This window comes from Scardinius erythrophthalmus (assembly GCF_964197995.2).
Source record: "Scardinius erythrophthalmus genome assembly, chromosome: 9".
Taxonomy (NCBI): Eukaryota; Metazoa; Chordata; class Actinopteri; order Cypriniformes; family Leuciscidae; genus Scardinius; species Scardinius erythrophthalmus.
Window position 1 is genome coordinate 5883179 of NC_138229.1, and position 12310 is coordinate 5895488.

The 12310-nt window shown below is 37.9% G+C and overlaps 1 protein-coding gene across 1 annotated transcript; it reads left to right on the forward strand.

The window, feature by feature from the left end:
* Positions 1 to 765: 765 nt before the first annotated feature.
* mcm6l (MCM6 minichromosome maintenance deficient 6, like) lies at positions 766 to 11996 on the forward strand. The gene is made up of 17 exons (XM_081373682.1): positions 766 to 899; positions 975 to 1121; positions 2125 to 2235; positions 2435 to 2684; positions 4447 to 4612; positions 4770 to 4915; positions 6051 to 6201; positions 6672 to 6813; positions 6920 to 7061; positions 7931 to 8038; positions 8132 to 8287; positions 8949 to 9075; positions 9233 to 9396; positions 10450 to 10558; positions 10890 to 11090; positions 11509 to 11648; positions 11756 to 11996. Exons 1-17 carry the CDS (start codon positions 802 to 804, stop codon positions 11876 to 11878), a joined length of 2481 nt encoding a protein of 826 aa, XP_081229808.1. The 5' UTR covers positions 766 to 801; the 3' UTR covers positions 11879 to 11996.
* The last annotated feature ends 314 nt before the right edge of the window (positions 11997 to 12310 follow it).

Here is a 12310-nt window from a genome sequence, read left to right on the forward strand (position 1 = left end):
GTTGTGGAATCACTACGTGAAATGGTTTGATTATTCATAAACTATTATGCATGTTTCATTTTTATCTTTTCACGAACAAAACATATCCTGGAACTAAAATTGGTCGTTCTAGGTTATGTCTATTAATATTTTGTGAGGGTTGTCATTTTTAATCGCTGTGTGTGAACACAGTTTAAAATTGTGATTAGTTTATAGCAATTAACTAAAGATAGCTCATATATAATGCATTTACAAACATAAAAAAAAAATAACTGCCAGAGAATGTAAAATTATGAGCCAGTGATGTTTTTTATTTAATATAATATTTAATTAGAATTTAATATTACCTAAATAGTTTGACAAACATATGGCATTAATGTATGATTATAATATGATAGAGAAGGTGGGATGCAGTAAATCTGGTGTTGTATTAGATACATTGATTTTATGTATAATAGTTTGACATAAGTTATACATTTATCAAAAAAAATTGGAATGGGACAGCAAAATAGCGATACGTGAATGAGTAATTCTTTTGAGTCAGAACTTTTCAATGAATTGGCTGAAAACCTGTTTGAATGATTCAGTCAACTAATTTGCTTCGACTCGTTTGGCAAAGAATAGTCTTTCTAAGGGGTGCAAAAGGATCTCAGAAGCAGAGAAATGGGTTGAATGCACTATCCGCTATGAATGTCCAGGTATGTAGCTAGGCCTATGGCACGTTGTTCAGTCGACGTCATGGCGCAGCATGTATATGTTTGGGCGGTTCATTATTACCTTGTACAGGTGTGTGTTTGTGAGCTGAGTGTGTGTGTGTGTGTGATGATGGAGCCTGGATCTGAAGCTGCATCCGCGGGCGTGCAAGTGCGCGATGAGCTCTCCGAGAAGTGTCAGAAGTTATTTCTGGAGTTTTTGGAAGAGTGAGTGCAGTTGGTTGCAGTAATTTTGTACGAAGAGCCAAATAAGCTTAACTTCTTAAACGTGTGATTGATCAGATTTCAGGATAAAACTGGCGACGCTTTATATCTGTCCGACGCGCAAGAGTTGATCAGGCCGGAGAGAAACACACTGACCGTGAGCTTCAGTAACATCGAGCACTACAACCAGCAGCTCGCCACCACCATTCAAGAGGAATATTACAGGTGAACAGATACAACAGCTGGCTTCTTTAAGTGTAATATATTTAAATGGGCCAATACAAGAGTCTATGATTGGATCATTATTGCAGTGATGTTTCTAGCATGTTATGTTTGGCAACAGTTCTTCTAACTTTAGATGGAGAGTGTAGCTCTTCATTTCTTAAACAACCAGGAAGACACATCATGGCCATATTCCAGGATGACAATATCATGATTCATCAGGCTCAAATTGTGAATGAATGGTTGTGAGGAGCATGAAGAATCATTTCCACACATGAATTGGCTCCTCTGAGTCCAGAGCTTAAATTCATTGAAAGTCTTTGGGATGTGCTGGAGGAGACTTTACAGAGTGCTGGACTCTTGCATTGACAAAACAAGCAAATTGATGCACCTCTTGATGGAAATAAATGTTGTGATATTATTTCCATCAAAAGATGCATCAATATTTTGTCAAGATCTTGTGTATATTCATTTGAAAGTTTGCTTGTTATTTGCGCTTGTTATTACACTTATGCAAATTATTCACATTCATTAGATAGGCCTTATATATATATATATATATATATATATATATATATATATATATATATATATATATATATATATATATATATATATATATATATATATATATATATATATATACATATATTTATAACTATTTCAACAACACTATACAAAAAAGTAATGTGACAGTACCCTTTTACAGTGATGTCAGATATTGCCATAACTTGGTAAAATCATGGTAGTACAATGCTACAATTAGAGTGTTTTATGCACTAATGTTTTTATTAAACAAACTGCCATATCCATTCTTAATTTCATATTTTAAAATTCTTCGTTTGGCTGGGAATACAAAAGTTTGCCCATGTTCATTTAAATCAAATGTATAAAAACATTTCAGTATTATTGGAAAATTCTCATTCTGTGAATGAATAAGTCATCGGTTTGCTGCAGTCATATTAAGCTCGTATTATCTGTCCTAATGTTTGTTTGTTTTTCTCAGGGTTTACCCATTTCTCTGCAGAGCAGTTCGCCACTTTGCCAGAGATCATGGAAATATTCCACCATCCAAAGAGTTTTATGTGGCTTTCTCAGACTTTCCATCTAAGCAGAAGTAAGTATTTATTGTCTAAAACTTTGTTTTGTAGGATTTGACCTTTAAATAAAGCCCTCCTACCACTGTAAAGAGCTCATATATCATGCTTATAGTTCCATATATTTCTTTAATTTGCACCCTCTTTTTGACCCCTAAGATGTATCTGTCTGAAGATGTCTGTGTAAATTGCCTGACCTCTTTGCTCTGTGCTTCCCAGGATCCGTGAGATGTCCACCGCCCGCATCGGCACTCTGTTACGCTTCAGCGGTCAGGTGGTGCGAACCCACCCCGTGCATCCAGAGCTGGTCAGCGGCACCTTTCTGTGTCTGGACTGTCAGTCTGTCATCAAAGATGTGGAGCAGCAGTTCAAATACACACAGCCGACCATCTGCAAGAACCCTGTGTGTGCCAACCGCCAGCGCTTCATGCTCGACACCAACAAGTCACGCTTTGTTGACTTTCAGAAAGTAAGACTATATAGTTTTGACTTCTTTTCCCTACAGTTTGCAATTGCAGCTAGCTACCAAGCTTTCATTAAACATCCTTTTAGTGGCCAATTTCTTTGAATGAGATATTGCTCTTAAAGCATAACCAGCAGGATGCCATGTTTCATAAGTCTCGTAATTTTACATTTTGCTTAAGTGATGTTGCTGATAATTGTTGCTGAGTTTTTTTTATTTTACAGGGCACAAAGCATATTTAAAATGTACATGCATGCATGAAGTGTGTCAAATGTATATCCTAGTGAAATGACTTCTCGAACAAGGAAAAAATGTAGGGTGACTTGATTTTGTCCATGATGAATTATTGGATGGTTGTGGTTTGCTATTGGTGGATCTGATGTGAGTGACAGTTTGCTCCGCCCTCATGCAGTAAATGCGTCATCAGACAAGAGAAGATATGTTGCTGCAAGGGGAAGGGAAGTTGTTTTGATTAAAGGGGTGGTATAATGCCCTTTTCACAAGATATAAAATAAGTCTCTGATGTCCCCAGAGTGTGTATGTGAAGTTTTAGCTCAAAATACCCCACAGATATTTTTATATAGCATGTTAAAGTTGTCACTTTTTGAGGGTGAGCAAAAACGCACCATTTTGTGTCTGTTCCTTTAAATGCAAATGAGCTGCTGCTCCCGGCACAGGGGGCGGAGCTTCAACAGCTTGTGTCCTTTTACCTCACACAGACACGCACTGAAAATCTCAAAAACTTTTAGCCTTTTATGTTCAAACCGGAGTCAGAAAGATGGAGAGACTCAGAAGAAGTGACAACATTTAGAATGCAACAGGACATTTCTGAATGGTTAGTTGATGAATTTATGTAGCTAATGTGTAGTTATCTTCTAATCATTGATTGGCACATTCTGTCATGATAATCTATAAATCGTGTTCAGGGGGCGGGGTTTATGTAAATTTTAGGGTTAGTGATGTCAATAACCCTGGAGGAATGTCGTGTAGTCCCTACCAGCCGTTTGTTGTAGTCCTTAAAATTTACTATGTACTAATTAGTTTAAATATTTTGTTAATCAACTTTTTGAAAATCTAACATTTTTTGACCACTGAGTTGCTGATCACAATGTTAAGTCAATATCACTTCATGCAAGTTTAAATTGCTATATGCACATTTGTGCATGTGAAAATTCAGAATAATTGTATTAAACGGTGTTAAAGTTCAGTTTAAAGTTTCACTCTCCCAGTTTAAAACTAGATTAAAGACGCATCTCTTCAGCCAGGCATTCATATAATACTTTTAATCCTACAGTTAAATCCGACCTCTAGTTCATAAACGCCAGAGGAGAACTGGCCCCCGACTGAGCCCGGGTTCTCCCAAGGTTTTTTTTTCTCCATTAGGTCACCTGATGGAGTTTTTCGGTTCCTTGCCACTGTTGCCTTTGGCTTGCTCAGTTGGGGATATTTAATTGAATTAATCAATCAACGATACTATTGATCAGCATTACCGAACGTAGACGTTCCACTAGAAACAAACATTGATGTATTGTTCTAATTTATTACTGTGAAGCTGCTTTGATACAACCTGTGTTGTGAAAAGCGCTATATTGACTTGACTTGACTTGACTTGACTTGACTTTAGTTTGACCATATTTTCATGTCCTCATTAGCCTTTTCACCTGTAATTTTATGTGTAATTCCTGTAAATATTGAATGGTAGCCCATATGTGATGGGCTGGTGTGAGATGTATGGGTAGCTGATCCTGAACCTGCTTGACTTGTTCAGGTGCGGATCCAGGAGACGCAGGCGGAGCTGCCGAGAGGCTCTATTCCCCGCAGTGTGGAGGTGATCCTGAGGGCCGAGGCCGTGGAAACGGCACAAGCAGGAGATCGCTGCGACTTCACCGGCACTCTGATAGTTGTGCCTGATGTGTCCGCCATGGCACTCGCTGGTTCTCTTCTATTATTCCCTTAATACAATAGAGGCTTTATAAGAGTAAAATCTAAAAGTGATGGATCAGTCTTTACTCTATGAAGAAGAAAAGGGAAGCCATTTGCTCACATGTGCATTATGATGTTATATTGGAATATTTCTTCTCATCTTTCTAGGCACGCGGGCAGAAACCAGCAGCAGGGTGACGGGGAAGGAGGGCTTTGAGGCTGATGGGCTTCAGGGGCTCAAGGCTTTGGGTGTTAGAGAACTCTCCTACAGACTGGCCTTCCTGGCTAACTATGTGTCCCCAACTAACCCACGGGTAAGAGCTGTTTATCACAACACAAACTGTAGCAGATATGCATTGCTTTGTATACGCCGATGAGCCAAAACATTACGACCACCTGCCTAATATGCTGCTGCCAGACCAGCGCTCCTCTGCTGAGACATGGCCTCACAAGAACCCTGAATGTTAGCAGCAGATTCTTCAAGTCCTGTGGCACATGTCAAATGGCCGGACCATTCATAAGGGTTTCCCAGCAGAACATTGCCCAGAGCATCACACTGAACTGTGTGTGGTGATGCATTCCTCCCATAACCATCATCAAAGTTTTGTGTGACTTGTGCCACAGTAGACCTTCTGTTGGCTCGGTCCAGACGGGATGGCATTCGTTGCCTTTGTGCATCGATGAGCTTTGGGCGCCCGACACCCTGTCACCAGTTTGTTCCTCCTCAGACCACTGTTGGTAAATTCTCACCACTGCTGACTGGGAACAGGCCATAAGCAATGCCATAACAATTTGGCCCTTGTCAGAATTCCTCCAATCTTTATTCCTGCCCGTTTCTCCTGCGTCCAACACAGTGATTTACAAGAACTAATTGTTTGCTTGCTTTCAAATCTACCCAGACCTTAATATGTGGCCTTGTTAGGAAATAATCAATGATAAGTTCCACGTTAAGTTTAAATACTAAAAATATATATTTTCTTTCAAAATCAAGGGCATCTTAAGAAAAATAAATCAAGAAAAATATAAGAAATTCCATTTACAGAAACAGTGACGTTTAATTAGCCTGACCTGTTTCAGTGTCTATTTTGTTGGAGACGAAATTTTGTTTCAGTGTCTTTAGATGTTGTCATCTAAAGATGACAGAAGTAGCAATATGTTCAATTTGGCACAAATATCAAAAGGCGACTTGTTGCTGCAGAAGAACTTTTCTAGAACTGGTATCATCACTGGTATCAACAACATACCAAGCTATTTTACCCAATTATCCAAAATTATGTGCTCAGACTTTTTCATTTTTTTAGTTTTCAGCTAAAAGAAAACTACACATTTATTCTTATATTTCTGTTACTTTGGCATCCCTATTAATGTTTTTTTTTTTACCTTAACACTACTGTAAATCACTTGTCAGTTTTGTGATCGATTTCATGTTTGTTATTGCAATGTTTTTAGTTTGGAGGGAAGGAGCTTCGTCAGGAGGATCAGACAGCTGAGAGCGTGAAGAACCAGATGACTGTGGAGGAATGGGAGAAAGTGTTTGAGATGAGCCAAGACAAGAATCTCTATCACAACCTCTGCACGAGTCTCTTTCCCACCATTCACGGTGCTTGATCATTTCTCAATGATCAGTGTTGTTCATTGGTTCTAGGATATTGTATTCACCTTTTTTGCAACACAGAAGGTATTTTCTGTGAATGTGTGAGACTTCTGATTCATAAGACACTATAGGTAAAGAATAAGCATTAAGAATAACAAAGTGCAATAAACGGTAAAACTATTTGCGCTACAAACCAATGTGTTTGATTAGGATATAAATTAAAATATGATATAACAGACTGTTTTTGTACAGCTAAAATAACGAAGTGGATGATGGTTACAAATGACCATACCCACACTTATGTTAAAAATGAGGTGAATAGGAAAGATATGAAGAGTTTGAGGCACTTAGTATCAAGTAAACAAGACTTCTCTGATCACTTCCACTTTTTTATTCAGAGTAATCTCAAGTCTTTCTGTTTTGAACTGCCATCTGCTAGACAGCTTGCTTAATAATAATCAATTTTGGTTTTTCAGGTAATGATGAAATTAAACGTGGGATTCTGCTGATGTTGTTTGGTGGTGTTGCAAAGACGACCATGGAGGGGACGTCTTTACGTGGCGACATCAACGTGTGTATAGTTGGAGACCCGAGTACATCTAAGAGCCAGTTCCTCAAGTAAATATTATGTGTGAAACTCTTTCTCTGACCATTTAAACCTAAAATGCAGCTCATTGGAGTGTCTAATGGCTGGACGGGGATGTATTTGTGGTTTTTCTCTCAGGCATGTGGAGGACTTTGCCCCGAGAGCGGTGTACACCAGTGGTAAAGCCAGCAGTGCCGCGGGTCTGACTGCCGCTGTGGTCAAAGACGAGGAGTCGCATGAGTTTGTCATTGAAGCGGGAGCCCTCATGTTGGCTGATAATGTATATTTCCTTTGAACTTTTCCAGAAGTATTCCTGTAAATCTCTCAGTATGTGGCTTTCGTATTAGCTTTCTTGTTCCAGTGTTGACATATTTTTGTAGGCCAGTCCAGAAGTTAGCATCACCCTGGTTCACTCGACAAAAACCCAATGGGATTTTTTCCATTGTCTTTTGGATTATTGCTGAATATAAGCTCTGTGACCAACAAAAGCTTTATGATTCTTACATGTTTTGTTCATCATGACAATCTTCACAAATTAACACAATTTATTCTACATTCAATCACCAGAAGTAAAAAGCTAAACATAGGCTATAAAGAAAATACTACAGTCACATGACTTCGACGTCACCACCATTAAGCTCCTCTTTCAGTAACTCTTTCAGTCTTAATTTAAAAAACATGTTCCCTGAATGTTTGAGTTACAAAAGTTTCCAAGAGTGTAGATGAGTTTATCTGTTCAGATGATGACATTTAATGTCCCCAACAACCTCTGTAGTTGTTAACAACAAGTGGATCAAAACCCTTCATCAGAGTTATTCATGAATTTTGAACAATACCCGTTCTTGTCTTGGGACAACTTTTAACTTTTTTTTCATCCACTTCAAATGTTCAAATGTCATAGAATAAAATGTGAAAATATCTTGAGCTTGTTAACCACAGACCTTATTTCAGACATTTAACCAAAAACCCATTGACTTCTGGATGATTGAACCTGAAGTTATAAAATGCTGACTCGTTTCTAGTTTTTGGCCTTCAGAAATGCATCATCCCTGCAGCACTTTATAGCAATCATCTGACAACCTCCCAGAAAGAACTAGCAATCATATTTGTCTTTAGAAATAGTAATACTATTTCATTTCTTGTTCATAGGGGGTTTGTTGTATCGATGAATTTGATAAGATGGACCTTAAGGACCAGGTGGCCATCCATGAAGCCATGGAGCAGCAGACCATCTCCATCACAAAGGCGGGGGTTAAGGTGTGTGTCCCTCTGTCGGGAATGTGTTTTGTTTAAAAGCATTGTCTGTTTAATCCGTAATCCACCATATCTAACCATTTCTGTGTGTTCAAGGCCACTCTGAATGCTCGCACCTCCATCCTGGCTGCTGCCAACCCCATAGACGGCAGATATAACCGTGCCAAGTCTCTGAAACAGAATGTCAACATGTCTGCACCCATCATGTCCAGATTTGATCTTTTCTTCATACTGGTGGATGAATGCAATGAGGTCAGACCATATATCATTACTTCTATTAGATGTACACTACGGTTCACACACACACTGACCCAAAACTTTTGAACAGAAGTGTATCTACTCAATATTGTTCTCAACAGAAGTATAAATCACAATATTGCCATTTTCATTATAGATGTCTTTACTCTTTTGATCAACTTAATACATCCTTGTGGAATAAAAGTATTAATTAAATGCATTAATTTGATCAGGAGACTTTTATAATGTTGCAAAATAATTTTTCCAATTAATGCTGTTCCTTAACTTTCTATTCATCAAAGCATCCTGAAAAAACTATAATGGTTTTGACAAATATATGATGCAGCACAAGTTTCAACATTGATAATAATAACGGTTTCTTGAGCAGCAAATCATCATATTAGAATGATTTCTGAAGGATCATGTGACACTGAAGACTGAGTAATGATGCTGAAAATTCAGCTTTGCATCACAGGAATTTTTAAATGTTTAAAGTTATTTTAAATTGTTTCACTATATTGTTATTTTTATTTTAGATCAAATTAATGCTGATTTGAGTATAGGAGACTTCTTTAAAAAACATGTTTAGCAATCTTACTGGCCCTGAACAGAAGTGTACATGTGTATAATACTTAAAAAAATGACACGTGCTGTATTTTTTTCTTCTTTATACCAGGTTACGGACTACGCCATCGCCCGTCGGATTGTAGATCTTCATGCCAGGAACATTGAGTCAGTAGAAAGAGTTTACAGTACTGATGAAATCCAGAGATACATACTGTTCGCCCGCCAGTTTCAACCGAAGGAAAGACACTATCCGTTATTCAAGTTGCCATTCACTGAAATCTAATCCTTCGTTGTAGATGTCAAATTATTTTTGGAGCTAGACAATCTGAAGAAAGTCGTACAGGTTTGGAATTACAAGTAAGAAGATAATTCACCTTATAACTCTGCATCTGTAGATAACATCAGAGGCTCAGGAATTCGTGGTGGACCAGTACAAGCGTCTGCGGCAGCGGGATGGAGGAGGAACCACCAAATCAGCCTGGCGGATCACTGTGAGGCAGCTGGAGAGCATGCTGCGTCTCTCTGAGGCCATGACCAGACTCTACTGCTCAGACGAGGTCTGTCAGACCGTATCATAGTACTGAGACTGCTCCCATTAGAGTTACAAATGACTTGAACTTATGCGATCGTGGTTGCATCTCTCTATTAGTGTTACTGGACCTGAGCACGGCATTTGACACTATCAACCACAACATTCTTTTGAATAGGCTTGAAATTTACGTTGGCATTAGTTAAATCGCATTGGCATGGTTCAAATCGTACTTATCTGACCGTCATCAGTTAGTAGCAGTAAGCAAAGAGGTATTGTATCAATCACAAGTTCAGTATGGAGTACCGCAAGGCTCAGTACTAGGACCGTTGCTTTTCACCCTGTACATGGTGTTAGTTTAAAATTTACATTTATGCATTTGGCAGATGCTTTTATCCAAAGCGACTTACATTGCATTTCAAGGTACACCTTTACATTCTTTTCAGTTCTTGCTTTCCCTGGGAATCGAACCATGACCTTGCCATTGCAAGCGCCAACACTCTACTGTTTGAGCTACAGGAAAGTTTCAATATGAAATATTGGATGACTTCTAATTTCCTCCTACTAAATTGTGAAGAAAAAAAAAAGTTCTTATTTATTTGACCAAAAACCTCCACACGTAGTGACCTAGAATGCTCTCTAACACTTGATAGCTACTCTGTCAAGTCTTCGTTGTCAGTTAGGAACCCGGTTGTGCTCTTTGATCGCAATCTTTCTTTAAAATCCACATTTCTAGCATTTGTAAAAACAGTGGATGATGAGATCATTGTTTTCTCCAAAGCTGTTTTATAGATGAAATGAATTCATTCCATAATTAATGAAACTTACACCGTTATTGAACTGAACTGAATCAACACTAAACACTTTACAGCATAATTGAATTTTATTTGGATCATTGAATCATTATTTTCCTGTTTATCACTGTAAAGTACCTCTGAAACAATCTGTATTTTTATAAAGTGCTATATAAATAAATGTGACGACTTGTCAATGCTCGTTCCATAATCTGCTTCTACATACACCGATGTGCATCAGACACAGCTTATGTAGAGTTTGAAATGTGTCCTTTTCCTTTGGAAAGGTCCAGCCCAAACATGTGAAAGAAGCGTTTAGACTCCTGAACAAGTCCATCATCCGTGTCGACTCGCCCGACATCAATTTTGACCAGGAGCAGGATGACAATGTGAATGGTGAGATGGCAATCTTTTATACTGTTCAATTCCTTTTGTGAAATAGGCTTGTCAAATATCTCAATTTAATGAATCTGTACTTTAACAGTAAAAAATAAGCTGTTTGTTTGCAAATGCCACTTGCCGTTAAAAGTGTCTGAAGTGTCCAAATACTTTTTGTCACTCTTATTTTGTTACAAATGTATCACTTCCATTACCATTTACCAATTATTAGGCCTACCAGTCATTTTATTATTTCCAGCAATGAATCAATAAAATCAAACATCAGAGGTCATGCGGTGTAGAAGGAACTTCTAAAATGAAATGACTGATTTCAGTTGTACTTCCACAGATCAGAATGACCTGCTTGGTAAAGAGACAGAAGGTCAAAATGGAGGTGAAGTGAACGGTCATCCGGTGGAGGCCATGGATACTGATGAGCCGGAAAAGCAGGAGAAGCCGGCAGGAACCAAACCTGCTATCAGAATGTCATTTGCAGAGTACAAGAGAGTCTCCAACCTGCTGGTGCTGCACATGCAAAAGATGGAACAATGCAAGTCCCGGTTTTTCCATTACAATAATATCTCAGACAGTGATGGTTTCATTTTTTTTTTTTTTTTTTCATCTCTGAAACTTTTGCTTTTTATTTTCCCATTGAGGTTTTATGTGCAGCAGTCAGTGATTATTAAACTCTTTATTTCTCTGATGTCATTACTTTTTATAGATTATTATACATTTAACAGGTTAGCGGTGTCATTCTTTATGTAAACTATGCATTACTGTGCAATTATTAAAAAGTGACTGAACAACCAACTTTCTCATTTAGAACTCATTTTGGTTTAGTTTTGATCTCAAAGCTTTCCAGGAAACCAGATTTTGAAGATGTATAGAAAGTTCTAAAGAGCATAAACTGAAGGATGAAATAAGCATGTCTAATCTGTTATATATCTGAATGTGTCATGTGTTTTTAGTGGATGAGGAGTCCTCTCTGAAGAAAAGTGAACTCATTAACTGGTATCTGAAGGAAATGGAGAGTGAAATTGATTCGGAAGCTGAGCTCGTCGCTAAGAAGAACCTCATTGAAAGAGTGCTGTACAGACTCATCCATTATGTTAGTATGCATTATCACTCTTTATGACTGTTTTATTCATCCTCAGCTTGACAAGGCATTGTTTAGTTGAACTGAAGCAGTGTAAAGTGCCTCCCTTTCTTTTAAAGGATCATATCATCATAGAGCTGACTAAAACAGGGCTGAAAAAGGTCAGTGAGGATGGAGAAGAGCCTGTCATGGAGGAGGATCCGTTTTTGGTGGTGAATCCCAACTATATACTGGAAGACTAGTCAAGCTGGGTTTACCAACCTTGATCATTTTTAGTGCTTCTATAATCTTAAATAGTGACCAATGTAATATGCAATATTTGATTAAGTGAATCAGATAAATAAATAGATATATATTTGCATTTATGTGTCATTTGTTTATTGAACACTAGGTGGCGGGATATCTTCAGTGGATCTCAGTGTCTTTTTTGACATTACACAAAATGCAAAAGGAATTCAACAATAGTCAAGGGCATCAAGCCATCAAACAAATGGGAAATTGCACAAAGCTTTAAAGTTAGCTTTTTTTGCACATCAAAAGACAAATGTACAATATTTTGGGAGGGAAGAGAAAATTGATCATTGAATGTTTCACTCTTACCTAAATGTGACAAGTGCTGAAGCATATTCATTGTAGTAAAACATGCAGTGTTTAATTTGAGTTGAAATCTCATT